At 40.1% G+C, this 24,228-nt stretch overlaps 2 protein-coding genes across 2 annotated transcripts; both read right to left on the bottom strand.

The window, feature by feature from the left end:
• Positions 1–15,230: 15,230 nt before the first annotated feature.
• Positions 15,231–16,558, bottom strand: LOC147637628 (uncharacterized). Its single transcript, XM_086798932.1, has one exon. The coding sequence runs from the start codon at positions 16,463–16,465 to the stop codon at positions 15,371–15,373; it is 1,095 nt and encodes a 364-aa protein (XP_086655058.1). The 5' UTR covers positions 16,466–16,558; the 3' UTR covers positions 15,231–15,370.
• A 522-nt stretch (positions 16,559–17,080) lies between these two features.
• On the bottom strand, positions 17,081–22,528 carry LOC147637627 (disease resistance protein RPH8A-like). The gene is made up of 3 exons (XM_086798931.1): positions 22,342–22,528; positions 21,956–22,248; positions 17,081–18,663 (listed from the first exon to the last, which is right to left on the bottom strand). The coding sequence occupies exons 1-3, from the start codon at positions 22,456–22,458 to the stop codon at positions 17,199–17,201; spliced, it is 1,875 nt and encodes a 624-aa protein (XP_086655057.1). The 5' UTR covers positions 22,459–22,528; the 3' UTR covers positions 17,081–17,198.
• Positions 22,529–24,228: the final 1,700 nt, after the last annotated feature.

Below are 24,228 nucleotides of genomic sequence, written 5' to 3'. Positions count from 1 at the left end.
AGAAAAACGAAATTCTTAGCTTAATGGCATTAATGGATATTTTTATGTAATTTTTAAGAAGAATTTTAAATAGATTTAATTTATGGTAAAGAGGAATTCCCATGATAATTGGATTGCACTCATTAAAATGAGAAAAAGAGGGATTTCAAGTTTATTAATAAAAAAGGTATGATATTTAGTTAAAAAGAAGAATTTTTATGATAATTAAGAAAAGATGGATTTGAATTAAATTTTAGTGTCAAAAGATGAATTTCCACCATGATTCTACCTAATGAATTAAGGTTGAGAAATTATGTGATAGAAGGAATATCTTTGGATATTTTAATTGGTAAAATCACTAAATGGATATTTACACAAAACTAGATGTTTATCTGAAGGGAATCCTTGTAGATCTAAGTCGAATGAATTTGGTTAGACTACGAGAGGGACGGACAGTAAACCTGCTTGTCCATCTCTCGATCTGAATCAAGTAAAAGTAAAAAACTTCATGACCAATTCCAGTTCTAATCACAAAGAATAAACTATCAAAACTAAACTAGTTTTTCCTGACCGAACTCACCAAGAATCTAGTTGGATAATCAGATTGACGAATGATGGGTAGATTACCCTGATGAGAGATCAAGGATCCTCATTATGAAACTCGGAATTATGGAAAAAGGGTTTTTGGAACCAATCTCAAATTGGAATTTTACTTGCATTGGAACCTCTGTTTTTTAATTCAAAGGACTGTTTTATGCCAGAATGCTGCAGGAAGCATTTGGCTTATGTTCTTCTAAGAGGAGGTTTGTTGGAGCAGCTAGCGGGGAGTCGTCAAGGGACGTCACTCATGGCAAAGCCTGTCAAGGTCTTGACCAGCCTCGGTACGGTTAAAATGGTGCGCTTCCGATACGATGGGCGAGGACCAATGAAGCGATCCCTGAGTGAAGTGCTAGGACACCTACAGAGGATCCTAGAGGGTTCTGACTAGGCGATGTATGGCTCACGGTTGCTAGGACACCCATGCCTACATCGAGGAAGATTTCGAATGGACTAAAAAGAAAAGATTTTTGGGAACCAAATTTTGATACTGGATCTCGTTGGTTGGCCAGCTGGTCTTCAACAGGGAGAGTCCAGAGGATATTATTGTAATGGAATGGACTCAAAATTTTAAAAAATGATGATCAGAAATATTATGATTTCTATTGAAGGATTGTTTTAAAGTCAGTCGAATTTGTTATAAATGGTAATTTCATATTGGGTGTGTACGTGGTATGCCTACCTTAATTTTTACATGAATCGCTGGCTAGGGGGGCCTGGGAACTCTTTTTCTCGGTACCCGAGCAAAAACACAACCAAATCTTTATAAAGGAATCCTACCAATATAGTGGTCAGGTGATTGGCCAAATCTTTTTAAAGGAATCCCACCAATACAGTGGTCGGGTGAGAAACAACTAGATACGATTAGTTACATTAATTAGTTAAAATCCTGAGAAGACCTTGTTCTGTGGGAGGGGATCAGTGAGACTGTGCCTCGTAAATGAGGAAAAAAGCCATGATTCCATGGACCAAGTGCAAGTCTCTTCTTTATCTGATTATGTGACTTCAGGTTCGGTCAGATCAGTTTAACTAGTTAAGACTTTAACTCGTTAGAGTAATTCCCCCGTTAGAAGATTTTTCCCATCTCTCATCCCAGACATCCGCGAGAGAGACCCTGAGTGTGCATCCCTGGCCCGCGTGGGAGGCCGACGCCGCTTCCGCCGCGTCGCCCTGGGCACTGCGGAGGGGGCAGGGACTTTACAGTTGGTATTAGAGCCTTGTTGAAAGCTAAAAAGGATAAACAAATTCTTATCAGAAAGTGATAATAAAAAACTAAGAAAAAGCATTTTTCATAATGTATTTTCATTTTGCAAGTCTCATTAATAAAGAATTTTTAATTAAAGAAATTGGTTTTTTTAAAGTAAGTTTCATACTTATCTAGTGTTCTCGACCTCACCCAGTCATCACAAGACATGATTGCGTTCGCCTTCAAGCATCTCATCTCTTCCGCTCCTACAACTCGAACAAACCGAGTCACGCTTGCTCGCCATTTCGAGGATTTATATTTACCTGACCCAGCGGAGAGACGACAGCATAAGTGGTTTGCAGGGCAGTATGTCCACACCTCTTATGACCAGCGTGCAATGCTGAGGCAGGACCTCTCATCGGCCATGATTCTGATGAAGCTGAAAGTGGTACATCGTGTTATTATATATCATTTAACACTCGGAATTTAAGACTTTCATGCAAATCTACAGACTCCTTAGTCGCTTTATTCCTAAGGAGAAGATAATAGCTCCCTTGGCAGTAAAAGAGAACGGTTGTATCAGGGCATGGCTATGGCCCAGTACTGCCGTCTTATGCATCTCCCAAGGAGATTTTGATTTCTGGAGCCGAGCTGCTCTATGTACATATTGCAACTTTTATATAAATAAAGAAATGTATTCTGGAGAAAAATTCCCTACTATTGTATAAGTTATTGTTTATGGACGATTTGATAAAGAAAAATCTGTTACGGACATATGTCATAGATCTCCAATAAGATCATTTATCTTGTTTAAGAAATTATTTTTTGAGTGAGGATCTTGTTGATGATATCAAAATAAAAATTTAATAATATATCATTTTTGGCAGAATTATGAGACGAGGAAACCGTGGCCGTCAGAGCCAGCCAGACCTTCTCTCTGAAGATGATGAGCTTGACCCCGACGTTCGCAAGGCTCTTCATAGAACTCAGCCAAGACCCTTCAAAGGAGAAGGGGAGAACCTGGGCGAGGCTCTGGAGAAATGGGTGGAAGCTATGGAAGAATATTTTGACGTCACATGCTACAATGAGCAAAGCAAAATGGCTCTTGCTAGGCTAAAAATATGGAAACAGCCAGGGTAGCATGGAGGAACCATTGTGACACCAACCATCTGGACAGGAATACTCAGTCCTTGAACGACCTTAAAACCTATTTCAGAAAGAGATTTTGTCCCCCTAGGTTTTTGGAAACCAAAATGAACGAATTCTTAGAGCTAAAGCAAGGGAACAAAAACATCAAGGAATATCACCAAGCCTTCGCTCTTCTATTGAAATATTCACCACCTCTAGATGAAGAGCAACTCATGGCCACGTTCATTCAGGGAATGAACAAACCCTTGGACACACTGGTCAAGAATGCCAAGCCAGTGTCCATGGCTGAAGTTGTCAGAATGGTGAAGGACTTTGCCAAAGCCTTCATCGTGAAAGTCCCGCCAAAGCTAGCTCTCTCATCCTTTAAAAGATTTCAGACATCGAGAAGTTCTTCCAACTTTTCACCTCCAAAGAGACACCAAGGTCCTAACCAGAATGTGGAGACGGGAAGCTTTAGAAATGAAGGAAGACCTTTCCCTCGAAGTACATTCTCAGGAACTCCGGCTCTCTCCAAAATGCAAAGGGAAGAGCTTCGAAGCGAGAACAATTGCTTCGGATGTCAGGGATTTGGGCACCAGCTCAAGGATTGCCCATCTCCTTCAGTGGGCCAAAGGAAGCCAAGGTCCCAAAGTTCAAAGACCAACACCTTCATTTCAGTCCAATCAGGGTCCCCCATGCCAGAATCAGGGTAACTCAAGAAGAGTGCCAGCTCAACCTGTAGCCTCCATGCAAAAGTCCTATCCCTGGGAATATATGATGGAATCCTTGGAATGGATTAGCTCCAAAAGAATCAGGATGACATTCATTGTCACAAAGGAGCCATCTCTTTCCTTGACCTTCATGGGAATAAAGTTCAAGGAATTGGAATTTTCGGATCCCCAGTGCTACAATTAGTCAAGGCTTCCAAATTATTAAAAGGGCTCAGAAAGAAGCAAGCTGTGTATGTCGTTAAAATGAATCAGTAGACATAAAATGCAAGGCGAAAGAACCAGAGTGGTTAAGTGAGTATGTAGATGTGTTTCCTGATGAAGAGTTGACTGAGATGCCTCCATCTCGTGAAGTAGATCATGAGATCGAATTAACCCCCGAAGCTCAGCCCCAGTAACCCAGCGTGCATACAAAATGCCAGTCCCTGAAGCCATAGAACTTAAGGAACATTTAAGACAACTGTTAGAACTGGGATTTGTCAGACCCAGTGTCTCACCTTGGGGTGCGCCTGTTCTCTTTCAAAAGAAGAAAGATGGAATGTTAAGACTCTGTATATTGACTACAGAGGACTGAATCAATTAACAATTAAGAATAAGTATCCTATTCTTAGGATTGATGAACTTTTGGATCGGTTAAGTGAAACCCAAATGTTCATAAAGATAGATCTCAAATCCGAGTACTACCAGATAAGAATCAAGGAGCAGGACATCCCAAAGACAGCATTCAATACTCGCTATGGGCATTATGAGTTCACAGTCATGCCGTTTGGATTGACTAATGCCCAGGCGACATTCAATTATCTTATGCAAGATATTCTCAGAGAATACTTGGATGATTTTGTTCTTTTCTTCTTTGATGATATCTTGGTATACTCAAAGAATGCTGCAGACCATGAAGATCATGTTCGCAAGGTCCTGGAAATCCTAAGGAAACACTAACTCTTTGCAAATAAGAGAAAATGTTCTTTCTCTATTGACCAGGTGAAATACTTGGGATTCATAGTGTCAAAGGATAAGATTTCTCCTGACCTTGTAAAGATCGAGACAGTCATAGAATGGCCAGAACCCAAGTCAGTAAGAGAAGTCAGAGGATTCCTAGGGTTAACCGGATGGTATAGGATCTTTATACCTAGGTATGCTCAGATAGCATCCCCCTTAACTAACCTTCTCAAGAAGAGTACACTTTTTCAATGGACTGCAATGTGTCAGAGTGCCTTTGACAAGCTAAAGACAGCCTTAGTAACCAACCCTATCCTTAAATTGCCAAATTTTACCAAACCCTTTGAGGTAGTTACTGATGCTAGTGGGTTTGTTACCTTAGGCGGTGCTCTAATGCAGGAAGGTCATGCAGTGGCCTATGAATCCAGAAAACTCAGAACACATGAGAGGAATTATGCCGTCCATGACTTGGGTACTCTCAGTGTAGTGTATGCTCTAAAGTTGTGGAGATAATATCTTTTGGGACAAAGGTTCACCGTGATGACACATCATCAAAGTCTGAAGTGGATCTTCACCCAAAGGGATCTCAACATGCGTCAAAGGAGATGGATGCAAACCCTGCAGGAATTTGATTTTGAAATAAAGTATCGGCCTGGGAAAGAAAATGTGGTTGTAGATGCGCTCAACAGAAATACCTCGTTAATGCAAGAAAATGAGTCGAGTTCTTGCCATACAAACTGGATGAAGGATGCATGTATTATAATAATTGGCTATGTATCCCCACCAACCAATGATGAGGGAATAAAGGAAAGAATTCTAAGAGAAGCCCATGATATCCTGATAGCTGGACATCCAGGGTTTATAAAAACCTATATGTCTGTGAAGGAAAGCTTCTTTTGGCCAGGACTCAAAAAGGATGTACTTAATCATGTGTGGAAATGCTTGATGTGCCAAAGAGTCAAGGGAGAGAGATTCAAGATGCTAGGGAAACTGCAGCCTCTAGACATTCCACAGATGAAGGGGGAATGCATCAGTATGGACTTTGTACTGGGTTACCTTTAGTGCAATCCTTTAGTGCAATCAGGTTGTTACAACTCCATTTTTGTGGTAGTTGACAGGCTAACCAAAGTTGCCCATCTGATTCCAGTGAAAGAACAATACTCTACAGTGGATGTTGCCAGAGTTTTCCTTAAGGAGATCTTCAGATTGCATAGTTTACCCAGGAGGATAGTAAGTGACAGAGATCCCAAATTCACATTGAAATTCTAGACTGCGTTCTTTGAAGCAGTAGGAACTTTCTTGGATCTCAGCACAGCCTATCACCCCAAAACAGATGGCCAGACGGAAAGGGTGAATCAAGTAATAGAAGATATCCTTCGGTCATACTACGGCAGAGAACCCAAGAAGTGGTTACGTCATCTACATGTGGTCGAATTTACTTACAATGCTTCTTATCATCAGAGCATTGGGATGAGTTCTTTCAAAGCTTTGTATAGACAAGATTGCCTTACATCATTGACTTGGTCTAACCCATTGATCAGAGTCGAAATGTCTAGACAAATGCTTAATGACATGGACCACCAGCAGATGCAATCAATCCGTAAAGATATAAGGGCAGCCCAAGACAGACAAAAGCATTATGCAAATAAAAAGAGGTCAGAGAGAGAGTTTGAAGAGTCAGATATGGTCTTCATTCGAGTACGACCAAAAAGAAGTTCCTTATCCTTAGGGAAGTACAAGAAGCTCTCTCCCAGATACTGTGGGATGTATGCTGTCATAAAGAAAGTGGACGATTTAGCCTACAAACTTCTTCTGCCTCCCCATCTCAAGGTACATGATGTATTCCATGTCAGTTTGCTTAAGAAGTATATACCTAGCCCGAGTCACATGCTTGATGATGAACAATTGATCTCTCTGACTCAAGGCCAGATGGTACTCCAACCTGAGAAAATCCTTGATGTCCGAGAGAAGATTCTTAGGAGCAGAGTCCTGAGAGAATTCTTAGTAAAGTGGAAGTTCTTCCCTCTAGAAGACGCCACCTGGGAGAAAGAAGAAGAGTTGGCGAAGGATTACCCCCACTTTGCGAGATGAGGACATCTTGCATTTTTCAAGTGGGAGAGGATGTAAGATTCCTCCTGAGCCTGAATAACAAATAAGCCTCTACTTCAATCCCTTGTAATCATTCTATGTTTCTGAATACAAGAAAATATTATTTTTCCTTGTTTGGCCTAGTGAGATAAAAATTTCTAGAGAGTGGTAAATCAATATTGGGATATTTTGGGATAAATAAATTCTACAAATATAAAAAAAATGTTTTCCTAAAATAGAAAATCAAAATAGATTTTCCAAGATGCAATTGGAATTAATTAAAAATGATTTAGAAGACCTTAGCCTAAGGGTCAAGATTTTTTGAAAATAAAATTTTGGATTAAGGTTCCTATGGACCAATAAGATTAATCCAAGTGTTGGGATAAGATAAATCCAAAGAATTAAAGAAAATATCTAAAAATGAGTAAATACCGACATAAGATGAAGAGTTGACTGAGTACTAGATTTATTAGTTAAAAATTATGAAGTATTAATAAAAAAATGAGATATTTTAGAGTAATCATTCATTTTTGATACATTTGTAAGGAGAAGGGGGGCCCTTCAAGGAGGCACCTATTTCACATGTGTGGATGAGTTTTAAACTAAAAAATAATAGGATATCTCTCCTCTCTCCCTGGATCAAACCAAATCAAAAAGGGAGCCAAACTGGTCCAAATCTTATCCAAATTCAGCCAAATTGAAGCTGTAAAATTCTAGAACTCAGTTGGACTCAGTTAGTGACCTCCCTCACCTATAAATAGACCCTCATTATTTTGTATTCTCATCTGAACTAAACTATGCCGGTATTACTCTAAGATAAGCTTATCAATCTTCCTTGGAGTCTTCATCACCATACCAAACCAATTGATTTGTTGGGGGCCTCTACTTTGATTAAAGAATCAAGCAATCTAGGAGGTAAAGTGTGGTTTATGGTCTTTTCTTCAAATCTCCAAATGTTTCTCTCTTCTCAACCCCTCTCAAGCTTGAGAAGCATTCAATTGAATGACTTTTTAATACAATTGAAGTTCTTTAATGAATTGTAGTAATAAAACACATAAATTTCCATTTATGCTTAAATTCTAATGTTTTTTTAAGCATTTCTCTCTCTCCCCCAGAGAATGGTCATTCCTATGACCTATTCTATATTCAAATGAAGCTTCTCATGAAGCAATTCTTTAATCTAAAAGTAATTTCTATGCTTGTCAAATTGAGGCCAAATAAGTGGCTTTTTAATGCTTTTATGCTATTTAATTCATGGAAAGATTAAGAAACAAGTTCATAATTGGATATTGATCCAATTAATGGTTATTCTATCATATGATATTACTAAACTTTATGTTTTCAAAATTATTGAGACTTATCAGTAATAGCAGCGGTGCTATGGTAAAAAATTTTAAAAATTAACACATAAATCATTTTCATTCATAATATGAAAATAAGACTTCCTACCATATTCTAGGATTAATAATCCTAGATTAATTGAATGATTCTCATTATAATCATGAAAATTTTAATTTTTATGTTTATACATAAATAGTTAATTAAGAAAAAGAGAAATTTCTAGTAATCCATTTTCATGTTAAAAGAGTAATCCCCATGACAATGGAAATCCATGTATTCCAATGAAATAAGAGAAAAATTGTGATGCTAAAATAATGTATATTTATTTAAATTTTAAGAGAAAATTTAGTTAAATTTATCTTTTTGCATAGATAAATTCAAATGATAAAAGAGGAATTCGCACCATATTGGAATTTAAATATTTAAATGAGCAAAGTATAATTCCTAGTGTAAAGCATCTAATGGAGATTTTTATTTAAATTTTAAGAGAAAATTTAGTTAAATTTATCTTTTTGCATAGATAAGTTTAAATGATGAAAGAGGAGTTCCCATCATGTTGGAATTCAAATATTTAAATGAGAAAAGTGTAATTCCTAGTGTAAAGGAATTAATGGAGATTTTTATTTAAATTTTAAGAGAAAATTTAGTTAAATTTATATTTTTCCATAGATATGTTTAAATTATGAGAGAGGAATTCCCACCATATTGGAATTCAAATATTTAAATGAGGAAAGTGTAATTCCTAGTGTAAAGAAATTAATGAAGATTTTTATTTAAATTTTAAGAGAAAATTTAGGTAAATTTATCTTTTTGCATAGATAAGTTTAAATGATAAAAGAGGAATTCCCACCATATTGGAATTCAAATCTCTAGATGAGAAAAGTGAAATTCTTAGCTTAATGGAATTAATGGATATTTTTATGTAATTTTTAAGAAGAATTTTTAATAGATTTAATTTCTGGTAAAAGAGGAATTTCCATGATAATTGGATTGCACTCATTAAAATGAGAAAAAGAGAAATTTCAAGTTTATTAAAAAAAAGGTATGATATTTAGTTAAAAAGAAGAATTTTTATGATAATTAAGAAAAGATAGATTTGAATTAAATTTTAGTGTCAAAAGATGAATTTCCACCATAATTCTACCTAATGAATTAAGGTTAAGAAATTATATAATAGAAGGAATATCTTTGGATATTTTAATTGGTAAAATCACTAAATGGATATTTACCCAAAACTAGATATTTATCTGAAGAAGGGAATCCTTGTAGATCTAAACTGAATGAATTTGGTTAGACTACGAGAGGGACAGACAGTAAACCTACTTGTTCATCTCTCGATCTGAATCAAGTAAAAGTAAAAAACTTCGTGATCAATTTCAGTTCTAATCACAAAGAATAGACTACTGGAACTAAACTAGTTTTTCCTAACCGAACTTACCAAGAATCTAGTTGGACAATCAGACTGAATGATGGGTAGATTACTCAATGAGAGATCAAGGATCCTCATCATAAAATTGGGAATTATGGAAAAAGGGTTTTTGGAAGCAATCTCAAACTGAAATTTTACTCGCATTGGAACCCTTTTTTTTTAATTCAAAGGACTGCTTTACGCCAGAATGCGGGAGGGAGCATTTGGCTTATGTTTTTCTAAGAGGAGGTTCGTTGTCGTCAAGGGACGTCGCTCGCGGCAAAGCCTGCCGAGGTCTTGACCAACCTCGATACGGTCAAAATGGTGCGCTTTCGGTACGATGGGCGAGGACCGATGAAACGATCCCTGAGTGAAGTGCTAGGACACCTAGAGGATTCTAACCAAGCGATGTACGGGCTCGTAGTTGCTAGGACACCCATGCGTACGTCGAGGAAGATTTCGGATGGACTAAAAAGAAAAGATTTTTGGGAATCAAATTTTGATACTCGATCTCGTTAGTTGGCCAGCTGGTCTTCAACGGAGAGTCCAAAGGTTATTATTGTAAGGTAATGGACTCGAAATTTTGGAAAATGATGATCAGAAATATTATGATTTCTATTGAAGGATTGTTTTAAAGTCAGTCGAATCTGTTATAAATGGTAATTTCATATTGGGTGTGTACGTGGTATGTCTACCTTAATTTTTACATGAATCGCCACGGCTAGGGGGCCTGGGAACTCTTTTCCTCAGTACTCGGGCAAAAACACAACCAAATCTTTATAAAGGAATCCCACCAATACAGTGGTCGGGTGGTTGGTTAGATGGGGTTACGCTGTATCGAAGGATTCCTGAGAAACAACTAGAAACGATTAGTTACGTTAATTAGTTTAAATCCTGAGAAGACCTTGTTCTGTGGGAGGGGATCAATGGCTGTGCCTTGTAAATGAGGAAAAAAGTGGTGATTTCATGGACCAAGTGCAAGTCTCTTCTTGATTTGACTATGTGACTTCAGGTTCGGTCAGATCAGTTTAACTAGTTAAGACTTTGACTCGTAGAGTAATTCTCCCATTAGAAGATTTTTCCCATGGTGGAATCGCCCGTGCCTTTCGAGCGAGGGGAGTCTTCCATGCCCGATCTCGGAGTAACCGCCCGGGCTAGCCTCTCAACCCGGACATCCATGGCGAGGCCCCGAGTGTGGATCCCCGGTCCACGCAGGAGGCCAACGCCACTTCCGCTCTGCCGACAGGGCACCGTCGAGGGGGCAAGGACTTCACAATATTATTGTCTTATATAGATTTTTTAGATAGATGGCGACGAGAACCATAGGTTTGCAAGGTGAGATAATCCAGTCGCTCGAAGATTGTTTTAATGGTTTGTGCACGTATGTTTGGTTGTCACCACCACCCCAGGTTGGAATGCTAAATACATATGGATACCAATTTTGGTGCTTATTCAAAGAAAACTTAAGTGTTTTGGGAGCTTTGATATTGTGGGAACTCTTTTCCTCGGTACTCGGGCAAAAACACAATCAAATCTTTATAAAGGAATCCCACCAATACAGTGGTCGGGTGATTGGTTAGATGGGGTTAGGTTGTATCGGGAAGGATTCCTGAGAAACAACTAGATACGATTAGTTACGTTAATTAGTTTAAATCCTGAGAAGACCTTGTTATGTGGGAGGGGATCAACGGCGGCTGTGCCTTGTAAATGAGAAAAAAAATGGTGATTCCATGGACCAAGTGCAAGTCTCTTCTTGATCTGACTATGTGACTTCAGGTTCGATCATATGAGTAGACTTTGACACGTTAGAGTAATTCCCTCGTTAGAAGATGTTTCCCATGGTGGAATCGCCCGTGCCTTCCGAGCGAGGGGAGTCTTCCAGGCCCGGTCTCGGAGTGACCGTCCGGGCTAGCCTCTCATCCCAGACATCCGCGGGGGGCGAGGCCCTGAGTGTGGATCCCCGGCCTACGCGGGAGGCCGACGCCGCTTCCGCTGCTGCTGCCGGCAGGGCACCGTAGAGGGGGCAGGGACTTCACAATATTATTGTCTTGTATAGATTTTTTAGACAGATGGCGATGAGAACCATAGGTTTCCAAGCTGAGATAATCTAGTCGCTCGAAGATTGTTTTAATAGTTTGTGCACGTATGTTTGGTTGTCACCACCACCCCAGGTTGGAATGCTAGATACATATGTATGCCAATTTTGGTGCTTATTCAAAAAAAACTAAGTGTTTTGGGAGCTTTGATATTGTGGTAAGCATGGTATGGATATATATATATATGTAGGTTGTTAAGTCACCGACCATGAGGCCCAAAGTAAGATTTAAATACAAGGCTCTTTCTACAAGGCTAGAATACTCTTGCTCATCGGGGAAGGGTCATGCCAGTAGTAGTATGAACACCTCTATGTCCTAGGACGAGGCTCCTCGATAACCCTCTTAGCAGTAGTGCACTGGTGGATGGGCACCACTGGATCCGGAGACGGGTCCCCAAAAAGTTGGCCAGCTGCAGTGGCTTCTTGTCATACGAATCTGTCCTCCGCAGCACGAGAGGACTCAACTCCCTGTGGGGCTCCAGGGTGCCGGGATGGAGCTCTGTGCCACTCTACAAACTTTGCCCCTGGTGCGAGCAAGCTCCAAGTCAGCAGCGTCCGCTTGGCATGGTGGCCCATCTCCTAAATACGCATGTTTGGATAGACACGCACGCTGAATCTCTCTCTAGTGTCGGCCTCAGCTGCCTGGAGAGCCTCCTCAAGATGAGGATCATAAAAATTTATATCAAGAGGGATGGGACCATCGTGCTCTGGTGTCTGATGGAATGCTCTCTCGCACCAAGAAAACACGCTGCCCAACGTGTGCTGCAATGTCCAAGTCAATATAACGCTCCTCTACAAGGGCATCGCAAATTATAGCGTGGCGATCTGTATTTTCTGACTGCAAATCATCAATGCCCCATATGTGCAAATTGGTCGAGTGCACATAGTTCTAATAAAGCTATGTAGGAACTTCCTTTGGTCAGGAGACCCTCTCAGGAGAGGAGCTGCCAAAGTCAAATGGGAGTTCTGCTGCCTTCCCAGGGACAAAGGGAGATTGGGGGTAGTAGATATTCTCACTAGGGCTGACCGTCTTGCTGTTAAGTCTATTATTAGAGCTGTCTCTCACCCAGAGGAATACTCTTCCCGTTTGCTATTTAGAAACTTTGACCAGTTCTCCTTGGAAAACTTCTCAGGCTGGAGGGATCTGCCTTGGATGACTATCTTGATAGGTCATGAAACCGTCAAACCCTAAAGGGTCTGAGCTGCTTCGCTCTTTATGGAAAGCTTGGAACAAATATCGTGACAAGGTAGGGGTTGTGTGGGAAAGCAGACACAGCTACTCTATCAGAGCTTCGGACTCTCTGTGGTTTCCTCTTAGTCCAGTTCCTCCGGTGTCCAGCAGGTCAATACGTACTGCTCTACGTATTCACAAGAAGGGCATCAAAGTTTGGGTTGATGTGTGGCAATTTCCCTCCCATAGGTGGATGACTAATGATGAACTGCTGTTAAAATTCTCACTCCTCCCTTGGGAAGTGTTGCTGGTGCGAGATCGTATCAGCATCTTTCCTGATGATGAGGCATGGCAGATATCAATTTTCTAGCCCATTTCCCTCAAAGGCTTATGTTGGAGAGGAGGCACAGTGTTCTGTCACATCCCCTCGTGTGCAAGCAGTACCGTCTACCCTTGTTCATGTGGCTCTCAACAAGAGATGGTTAGTCCTTTATGACAGGCGCCAATGGAACTTCAAATTTCGCTCAATTTGGTCTAAAGAGATTCAGCCTAAGAAATTTGTGTTATTGTGGCTGATTATGCATAAAGCCATTTGGACAGGTGACAAGTGTAGGAAATGTGGACTCTCAGATGGGGTATGTGCTAGATGTAAACTTAGCATTGAAGATATTGGGCATCTATTCAAAAATTGTCAGAGATTTGTTGACATTTTGTCACCGATTTGGTTTGCTCTGGGCGGCCTGCCCTTTGCTAAACAACTTCTTCTAGGGGATATGGTTGGGGTGCTCTCACGGTGTTGGAGCTGAATTCCTTTGGTTGATTTGGAAAGACAGATGTGCGACTGCTTTTGAGGCTGCTTACCAGGTTCCGAATCTGAGAATTTTGTTTGCTGATTTTCATGTGCAGATGTACGACATTCACTTGGTACAGATGAGATTGTATACCACAAAAGATGCAGTACTTAGAGAACCTCCAATTCAACCAAGCATTCTGGTACAAGCTCAGCAGCTTGCGCTCCAAATGAAGACGGAGGAGGCCTTTCGTTTTGTGTCTCTTCTGCAATCCAGAATTGAAGCTATGCGATAAAGAATTTTGATTTTTGTAATTGTTATGATTGTGGTGCTGTTTCCCAGCCAGACTTTGTAATTTTTGTCTCTCTTAATTAATTCTTACGCTTGTTGGTTTAAAAAAAAAAGGGCAAGCCAAATAGAAGCGATGCCTACACTCCATGGACAGACGGATTCCTTCTCTTATCGCTGAGGTAGAACTCCACTCTATAGTATGCTATACGCTACTCTAGATCTACATCGTGAAGGCGGCTCCTCACTGCATCCCCACAAAACCACACGTTTTTATAGAAAAAACACTCAAAACCTTAAATTTTATAGAAAAAAACACTTAAAACCTTAAATTTTAAGACTCCTCTAATTTTACATAAGTACAACATCATAATCCATATCTAATTCTACAATCCACTCTTCTCTTTTTTAACACCATCATAATACCATCATGAAAGCAGTTGAAAAAATTAGTGAGGACACAAATGACTTCAAATATCTAATAAAAAAGTGTCAAGAACATGGCGCATCCTCATAAAAAATATAAACTTTGGTATCTCTTACTAGAGCCTCTTCAAAAAAAATTCAAGTAAACCCCCAAAAACCTAAGAAAAATCTATAAATAGAGACATAGTGTATATCTCTATTCATAAGACCGATAAGATAAAAACTGCCAACTTCTCAAAAGGCTCTCCAAATAGGCATGGTGAGTGTTGTTTAAGGCACTCTAATGGTTTTTTTAATTTGAATTTTTACATTTTCATGTTTTTTATTGAGAGTGTATACCCAAATGTTTCTCTATATAAGGGAGAGTCAATAGATTTTACTAATTTCTAATTACTCATGTAGAAGTTATCTTAAATGTATGTGAATGAGGTGTGAGGTACTTTTGTGACTCAATTACAAGACTAGAGGTAAATTCCTAAGAATATTTTAGGATATACAGTAAAATAAAAGTAAAATAAAATCCTTGCAAGAAAACATGCCCAACATGAAATAACACATGGATAAAATACTACATAACTAAAAAGTGCAACAAAAAATACAGTTCCAATTTTTTTGTGATAAGTTTTTGTAAAAAGCTAAAAATACAAAAATCATTCAAATTTGTACTACAAGTGAAATTTTAGACAAATCTTTTTTTGAGCATGTTGCAAATAGAATACAATAACCTTTTGATGTGTATAAGCCATTGTTAAGTACTTTCCAGTGACCAAAGATATTTTCTTATTAATACTTCTTTACAAAGCTACCATTATAAAATTTTCATATACCACTTGAATGTTTTGAAGCATAGTAACTTCTATATATGCCTTTATTCCTTGTAAACTTTTAGGATTTGACAGTTATTTTAAAAAAAAATACTCAAATGACTCATGGATTTTTTAGCACTATGCATGATTACTAAAAACTTTATATCTTTACATAATGCCAAGCACTATATTAGTAAAAAGTTGAAATGGGGGTTGAAACATTTTATTAATAACTTTACTATATGGTCACACCAAGCTAGGATATAGATGGTTTTGGTGGTACTATCACTAATATTATGGCAACATCATACATGATGAGTACTTAGATGGGTAGTTGTTGCATCAAGCTTTCAATGGTGGGTCATGGTTGTTACATGTGGATATGATATTGAATATAGATTATTTTGACAACCCTATCACTTCCTCTAATGATGAAGGAAGAATAGAGAACAAATTTGACATTGTCTGTAGCTTTTGGCAAGAAGTTATGTCGAGGGTTTTTAAGGACTTCAAGTAATGAATGCTAGTTGGTAACTCTTTCAACTCAACACATGATGAGAGATCAAGGTGTTTGAGGGAGATCAAGCTGCCAATGCTATTGGGTATACTCTCCAAACCTTCACAATGAGATAATTTGAGTGTATGTAGAGATTTCAAATTTCCAAGGTCCTTAGGTAATTTCATTAAACTAGAGCAATGAGACATATCTAAGATTTGCAAAGATGATAGGTTGCAGAATGTGGGTGGTAGTGTGGTCAACTTATCACTGCATGACAAGTCGAGATGTTGAAGGGAGACCAATTTTTCTATAGACTTTGGTAGCTTATCTAGTGAATCACAATTTCTTGCCTTTAGTATCTGCAATCTTTTTAATTCCCCAAGGGTTTCAGGTAGGCCAACCAACTTAATGCAGCTACTCACATCAAGCTCCCTCAGCCTCTCCAACTGACCAAGAGACTTGGGTAACTCTTGCAACTGTTTACATGAAGACACATCTAGAAGTTCCAAGCATTTCATGTTGCCTAGATCTGGCAATTTGGTTAGTTCTTCACAAGCGGAGAGGTTGAGAAAGTGGAGAGATGTTAATTTGGAGAAGGTGGTTGATGGAAAATGAGAGAAGCCATGGTTTTGAGACAAGTTAAGAGAATTAAGCTTGCTCAAGCTAGCTATGGATTTGGCAAGGCCGATTGTGTTTACACAATCCTTTAAGGTAAGAAAGGTGAGTTCTTTGTTTAAAAAAGTGGGAGCACAAGCATGAGAAGAAAAGAGATAGAGGAGGAGGAGCAAAGTGAAACCTAGGGGTAGTATGAAGATTAGTGCATATAAAAATTGGGCAAGAGTCATTATGATGGTAGATACTATCAAAAACACTAGTAAGAGTAGCCACCCTCTGTGTGTGGTTTGTGGAAAAAGCTTATCTAAAAAATATGTCTTTTGCATAAAACGCATTTGTATGCGACAATTGTCTAGGACCAGAAATCTTAGATTGCTCATTTTTGCAAGATCTACCACGTCCACCCTCTTGTCTGTGTATGACAACCCTCGCAATTGATTGATCTACATTTAAAAAAGTGGTTTAGTTCCATGAAACATTAGGAAAAAATAATAATAAATGTGACATTTTTCCAACACACAAAGTTTTACATTGCTCATTTTTGCAAGATCTACCTTATCCACATTCATGTTTGTGCTTGATAACCCTTGCTGCATAGAGAAACATGTTTTTCAAGAAAGCTATGGGGGGAGAAAGAAGAAAACTTCTAGACTAACTCTATTTGTTGTAATGAGACACCCCTTGATGGGTATGTTTCACCGCACCATTGGTAATGTGGATGGCTAGTAAGCCCTTCTATCCATTTCCCATGACACATGACGGTGAGAAATTTAAAAGTAGTCCACTCCTCAAGACATTTTTTTGTTTTTCGAGCCGGGGTTAGAGACGAGCATGCTCATCTCTAAGACTCGAGCAGAGAAACGCTTTTGTCATTAGCTTCATCGTCATGTGATAGTGGTTGGGATTAATGGCCTCCATGTGGCCATTCCCTCCACCATGATGGCCTAAAATGATTGTGTGTGAAACTTTTTCCACCAGCAACTCACGCCTGGTAACTACTACTGGTCACGAGTTGGTGGTGGAGAAGGCTCTCCAACAACCCTTCTGTGACCATTAAATATGTAAACATTTTTCCGGTTTTCTTAAGGACAAAGCTGTCGAGAAATTCGAATTTCAACCAGTTGAAAACACACACGAGGTCGATTTCTCGTGAGCACTAGCCTGGGGAGGCCATTCCTTCTTTGAAAATGGGTTACCCCTAACGGGGCTTCCCATTTTCAGAGAAAGAATGGCCTCTCTAGGCCCGTTCTCTTTTATCATGAAGGTTATCTTTGAACTGAGCGAATCCATGAATTGAAAAGTATAAATCCCATATTCCAAGAATTGAGAGAGAGAGAGAGAGAGAGAACTTGCCTCGCTAGGTGACACAATATCATTCACCACATACATTGACGACTTCTCTAATTTGGCCCGTCTGATTGCAAGGGCCACCATAAGGTCATGCACCTTCACAGTCTTGTCAAGCTCATCTTCAGCCACTAAGGACTGGTCTTCAAGATGAGTCAAATTGTCTTCTGTGAGGGCGGCTTTGGCATCGGCCCAAGGCTTGCCATTCCAAAACAAGGCCACATCCACAAAGTGTTGTTGAACATCCTGTGTCTGCAAATCCAAGCTCAGCTCCAGACGTTTAAAGATCTTCTCCTCGCCAGTGGAGGGCGAGTCCTCGGCAGTCTTGAGCCTCCTCTTCACAGTCTCCCATTTATCCAGTGTACGATTGTTCTTGTTATTGAAGTAAGAGCCTAAGACTTCAAGTGCAAGTGGCAAGCCTCCACACAGAGGCACAATTTGACGCACAAGCTCATACTCCGCCTCTGTTATAAAGTCTTTGCCATGTGCCCCCGCCCTCCTCCTAAATAGTTGCTCCGCGTGGAATGCATCCAAAGGTGGCGGCTCATAGAGCAAGCAATTCTTGTCTTCTACGCCGGAGAGGTTGCAGAAGGTCTCTGCTTGCTGCTTTGGGCGCGAAGACATGAGCAAAATGCTGGAAGGTGGAAGAGCATCTATGATGTTTCCCGGCAGGAGCTTTCTAAGATGCTCATCTTTCCAAACATTGTCAAGGATTAGACAAAGCCCCTGATCGTGGCTTCCGTCTTTGATCTGTTTGATGCAAGTGAGGAGGCTGTCGCGTCCATGCTCTTCGTCGTGGAACTTGAAGCATTGTTCAGAGGCTTGCAATATGATATCTTGCTGAAGAGCTACGATGGAAGCTGGATTTTCACCCACCTCCACATAGGCCACAATGTGCTTCTTCTTTCTTTCTATTTCCCGCTTCACAGCTCGCAACAGGGTGGTCTTTCCAATGCCTCCGATCCCATAGATGCCCACTACACGAATTCCTGGCTGCTCCAAGAAGTTCATCACTAGTTTAGTGCGGCTCTCAATGCCCACAAAGTCCCCCGTACCTTGTGCCGGCCGGGCATATTTAGGGCTCAAGTGGATTAGCCGAACCTTCAGTAATGTATCGAACTTTGTATGAATGACCTTCAATTGGTTCGCTACATGTACCAGGGTGCCTGCGTTGCATCGTGCAGTCGCAACATCGCCTAAGCACGACCACAATCGAAAGATGCATTCCTCTCTGTTACAAACACACCATTGACGTCTCATTACCACCATAATAGTTGGCTTATGGGTTTCACAAAAAAGGCTTGATTCATGCATGTCATTACAAACAGGTCTTTGTATAAACTCTTTAGAAAAATTATTGAGTCTAAGAAATTCTTTAGGACCATATTTGGATGTAAGTTACGGCATTTTACATGCTCTAGACTCTTTTAGGACTATTGGATGTAAGCAGCAAGTTACTTGGGGCATTGTACATGCTCTAAATTGTTAGTAAAAAATGTTTTAGGCATGGGGTAAGGCTAGTAACACAAGGAGAAGGGGAGAGGGGGGGGTGTGGTTGATACAAATAACTATTACCCCCCTCGTGTGAGCATGCTCTCAGTAATACTAAAACAATTTGCAGATTGAGTTTGCAATGGTGTCCTCCCTTAGAGATATATCTAGACTCTAGTGTAAATAACTACACTATTCAATGAAATATCAAACTATTTGGGATGTGAGATTGTTAAAAGAGGGAAAATTGTAAGACACCTATGAGTCTCACTTGGGGTTCTTGTCACAAATAAACAGCTGGTTGATTGGGCCGTAGACAGATCAAACTATTTGGGATGTGAGATTGTTAAAAGAGAGAAAATTGTAAGACACCTATGAGTCTCACTTGGGGTTCTTGTCACAAATAAACAGCTGGTTGATTGGGCCGTAGACAGATTCTCAGCAAAGATAAAGAAGTGGGAAGGGGTTAAAATTCCTTTCCATGATAGAGTTGTGATTTATAATATAGTGTTGCATGCTTATGTAATGTTTTTATGCCATGTGTTAGAGTTTGGTAAAAGTCATTGGAAGAGGATCTTGGGTCCTATAAGGGATTTTCTGTGGAGAAATAGCAAAGTTACCGGGAAAGCTTTAGCCTAGTTGTCTTGGGATAAATTGTCTATGCCAAGGAGTGAAGGGGGGGTTTGCATCGTGCATTTACCTACTCAAACTCTAGCATGGGTGGCTCAGTTTCCTCCAAAATGTCTGTCTCAAGATGAAACTTGGACTGTTATAATAAGAGAATTGGTAAAGGTCTCTTTGTTCGTATTTCAAGGTAGTTGTCATGGTCTGGGTTGGAAGGAAAAATTGTTTTGTCATGCTCCTTTAAAAGTGAAAGCTTCCCCCCTTTGTAAGAGGCTCAGTAGCAACTAGAAAGATGTTTTGAGTTTAATGGTTTGGGATGGGGGTTGTAGGGCCTCATGGAATGCAATGCTTAGCCTGAGCCTATGGTGGTCTCATAAATTTAACCCACCATTGGGCCTTTCGGATACTCATTCTGCAAGGAGGTTGAATAATAGGGGATTAAGAAAGTTAGCTGACTGTTGCGATGTAATTGAGGTGGGTTGGAAAGAACTTGATCAATTACATCAACAGTATGATTTCTCTACAAGGGAAAGGGAATTAATGAGACAGGTGTTGATTCAGATTCAAGGGGGATGATTTTCCATTGCTTTTGATGAGTCTTGTTGGATCAAAGATTGGGCTTGGGTTAACGGGGTTAAACTGATGAAAGGCACAATTAGGGCTCTGTATGCGGAATTAACGAAAGGGGACTTGAAAGGCACAATTAGGGCTCTGTATGCGGAATTAACGAAAGGGGACTTGAATGTGGAGTATTGCAACAGAATTTGGAAGGTGAGCTGGAGTCCTGGCTGTTGGAAAAAGAAGTGGAAAGAATTGTGAGAGGGTCAGATTCCCATCAAATTCTAGGTGTTCTTGTGGAGAGTGTGCATGTGGGCTCTACCTATTGGAGTAAAATTGATACAGAAGAATTTAATTAGTGGCTGTTGCCCCAAATGCATATCTACCTTAGAGGATGGTTAGCATGCCTTCTAGAGTTATCCAGCTAGCATGGGGAGAACTAATGAAATGGGTACATGGGCTGGGATTTCAAACATAGTGGGGGGACTGGATTCTGGGCAAATGGTATGCTAATGCTAAGGGAGCAGAGGTTCTATTCAATATCATCATGGCTTGCTATTTATGGGAAATGTATTGGACTTTTAGGAGCTGTGTTGTGTTTCAGAATGTATTGGATGTGACATGATTGATGCATAAATGTGTAGATATGTGATTTGTGTGAACATGATAGAAATTGATGCTACAGACAATGCAGAATGGCATCAACTGACTGTTGCTTTGGCTGGGAACCCCTCTTGCATACTAGGGAAACCTAATTTGTAGTTGATTGCAGGTTTCTTTGGATAAGTCTAAACAACTGAGGTTGGGACCCAAGACTAAAAGATGGTATTTGAAAGAGAAGTATATAAAATATACTTTTGTGGCCTTCATAGAGAACCAAGTGGGGACAAGACCCACTATCAAGATCTATCTAAGTAAGGGAGAGGTGTTGGAAAAGTAGACTCCTAGAGGGTACACCATAGAAGCATTAATGGATGCTAGTATATTGCTGGACTACAAAGTGTTTTGGGAGGAATCCTCTTTTGTAAATGAAGATGATAGATGGAATGTGTTATGTAATTTGTTAAACAATAGTGAATAGAGATGTGGGATGTAGAGATAAGTAGGTAACACCCACCTGGCTTCATTTTGATGTAATGAACTCTCTGCTGATATATATATATATATATATATATATATTGGTCCCAAAAAAAAAGAATCTGTTATGTAATTTGTTAAACAATAGTGAATAGAGATATGGGATGTAGAGATAAGTAGGTGACACCCACCTAGCTTCATTTTGATGTAACGAACTCTCTGCTAATTTATATATATATATAATTATTGGTCCAAAAAAAAAGAATATCAAACTATTTCATGTGCATTTTGCTTCATAAATACCTTGACTTTTTTGGCCGGTGCCCCACACTAGCATTAATTCCCTAAACAAGAGGAGGTAAGCCTCCACCAATCTAAAACCAACATCAAAAAGATTCCGCTATGACCCACTTCATCTTTCCTATGCGAAAAGACTTCAATAGCTAAAAATAAAAATCAAGAATAACAACTAAAATCTCAAAATTCAACCAATATCAATTTACCTCCACGTCATCCAAAGAAGATCTCTACGAGGATATCCTATGGCAGATAACTCAATCACCGTTCCTAAACCCCTAGCTGAAGATAACCTAAGTGAAGGGTGAGAGTTCGATTCTTGTGAGACCTATCGCGCATGGTATGTATGCTTGAGTCAGAGTGCCTGATAGCACCCGGCCGGCGTCAGAATAGCCCCGACTCCTATAATGTGGAAATGAACGCAAACAGTGATCCCATAGTTGAGTGGAAAAATAAATTTTCTTAAAAAAGGGTACCTTCTCTTGTTCTCGATCTTCAAAATGCAGGCCTGCTGGCAGAGGACGAAGATCTCCGTCTTGAAGACCTCCATTTCCTCTTCTCCGAGCTCGGGAAGGTGCTCTTGGAGAAACTCGGCATGCTGTCTTATCTCCTCCCGCTTCTCCTTGTTGTCCTGTGCTGTGGCGATGATACTGATTATGAGGGCAAGCGATGAAATGCCCACCCCGATCAAAGGCACGCTGCCAGAAACCTTGGCCACCTCTTGCATCATATGATTCACAGTTGCGGGGTCGATGGAATCGAGCGTGGCCTGGAAAAAAAACAGTGTGATCATCATCAATGAAATTACATAAATATATGCGAGATTAATTATATGTGGTGTTGTGTGGAACCATGTTAGTACCTTGCTGAGTGAAAGGATGGCCTTTACGAGTTTAGGAACATTGAAGATTTTGGAGATGAACGATTCAGGATCGCCTGCAGCAACAGTCACCATATCCTCAACACTTCGACGTGCCATATTATTGTGTTGTTAATGGGGACACCCAGAAAGAGAGTAGAGAGAGAGAGAGAGAAAGAGACAGAAACTCGTAGGGCTCTCGCTATCTGGTACCTCCTTTTTATACTGTAAGGCCTTTAGGCAAGCATTTCTTCAATCCCTCGTTCTACTGATGCTTCCTCTCCTCTCAATTTACGCATCTCTCCAGTTTACGTTTTCTACGTTTATGCTGCAAGTACATTTCGTTCTGCTGATGCTTCCTCTGCTCTCGATTTACGCATCTCTCCAGTTTACGTTTTCTACGTTTATGCTGCAAGTACATTAAGACAGCCACTCCTTGATCAGGCTTCTTTGAGGCTCTCCTTGCTTGAGTAAATTGCACTTCATTAGCGGATAAAGTGTATTGTCCCACCTGTTGCTTGCAGCCGCAGGCAGTATTAAGGGCGAAGTGATCTCTAAGGCCGCCTCTCCTCTTCCGCATCCACACTCTGAGATTAAGGATTGGGAGCCGTACTAGGCTTAGGAAGATAACGTAATGCTTCCTCTCCTCTCGATTTACGCATCTCTCCAGTTTACGTTTTCTACGTTTATGCTGCAAGTACATTAAGCCAGCCACTCCTCTCCTCTTCCGCATCCACACTCTGAGATTAAGGATTGGGTGCCGTACTAGGGTTAGGAAGATAACAGAGGCCTACCAATATAATGCTGGCTTTGGTTAAATATGTGGCAGCGGAAACGACTTGGTCTCCCTAGTGGTTCAAGTCGAGCAGGATACCGCGGTAGTAAAACAGGGAAGCCCACCCCTCCGGACATATCGCCCTGGGTAGGGACTTCGTAGCTTTCTTTTCGGGCTCTAGCGCTATATATATAAATATCACAAGCAAAAAAGGACCAGATTCACTACATGACAAAATACTACTCTTTGTTACTCCTACAGTCTCCTACACTTCACATTTTATTTCATTTAAAGGTTTACACAACAGATTCTATCTCTCCTCCTCTAACAAGAAACTGGAGTGCTCCCAAGAGACCTGGTAACCAAGAATAATGTAGGCTTCCATCATAGCTTCTGTAGTGCACCCTCTAGGAGATTGTTTTCTAACTTTTCCCCTTTCTTTGGCCATATCTTCACTATGGGTCTAGTGCCCTATAAAAGCAACAAAAGTATGGTCCACCTGTTTCTCCTTAAGGTACCACCTTTTAGTTCTTGGTCCAAATCTGGGCAGTCTTCTTTTCAAATCATCATACCTTCTAACCTGCAGAGTAGTAAACCAGAGGTTAGGAACCTTCTCCCAGTATCTTTGAAGCCACAACTAGAGCAGGGCATAAATCAGGTGATGTTCCTCTACAACTTCAATAACAGACAATCCAACTCAGCACATCTCATCTAGTTCACATTACATACAGACGAGCACATGCAAATACATTTATGCATTACATCTGAAGCTTCATTACCAAATGACTGAGACCTTCTGAAAAATAATGGCATTCCTAGTACACGAGATTTCCCACAAAACACAAGCTCTGATAATGTTAAATAATGACCACGCATGTTCATCATTAATAGACCGTTTGCCCAAAATCCAATCACCCCAGTAAGCCTGAATGCCCATCCCCTTCTCCACCCATTTGGTAATCCTAGTCCATTTCCCCCTAATGGCTGCGCATTCCTAGAAAGCATGTCTTCCATCCTCTAAACAGGATTTGCATCTAGGGCAAACTCCACTAGGGATATTTTTACTTTGCAATTTAGAACCAATGGGGAGGGCCTATATACTAACCTTCTACATA

Source organism: Cibotium barometz, chromosome 6, assembly GCF_041138505.1.
Source record: "Cibotium barometz isolate CiBa-2024 chromosome 6, ASM4113850v1, whole genome shotgun sequence".
In the NCBI taxonomy this organism is placed as follows: domain Eukaryota; kingdom Viridiplantae; phylum Streptophyta; class Polypodiopsida; order Cyatheales; family Cibotiaceae; genus Cibotium; species Cibotium barometz.
This window is presented reverse-complemented; position numbering and strand designations above follow the sequence as displayed.

What these genes read in the sequence shown, in the direction of transcription:
- LOC147637628 (XM_086798932.1), bottom strand. Translation starts at nt 16,465, where the DNA reads ATGAGCAATCTAAGATTTCTGGTCCTAGACAATTGTCGCATACAAATG.
- LOC147637627 (XM_086798931.1), bottom strand. Translation starts at nt 22,458, where the DNA reads ATGGCACGTCGAAGTGTTGAGGATATGGTGACTGTTGCTGCAGGCGAT. An exon ending in CCATCCTTTCACTCAGCAAG is followed by an intron (nt 22,249 to 22,341) that starts GTACTAACATGG and finishes TTTTTTTTCCAG; the next exon opens with GCCACGCTCGATTCCATCGA. An exon ending in AAGATCGAGAACAAGAGAAG is followed by an intron (nt 18,664 to 21,955) that starts GTACCCTTTTTT and finishes TGTTTGTAACAG; the next exon opens with AGAGGAATGCATCTTTCGAT.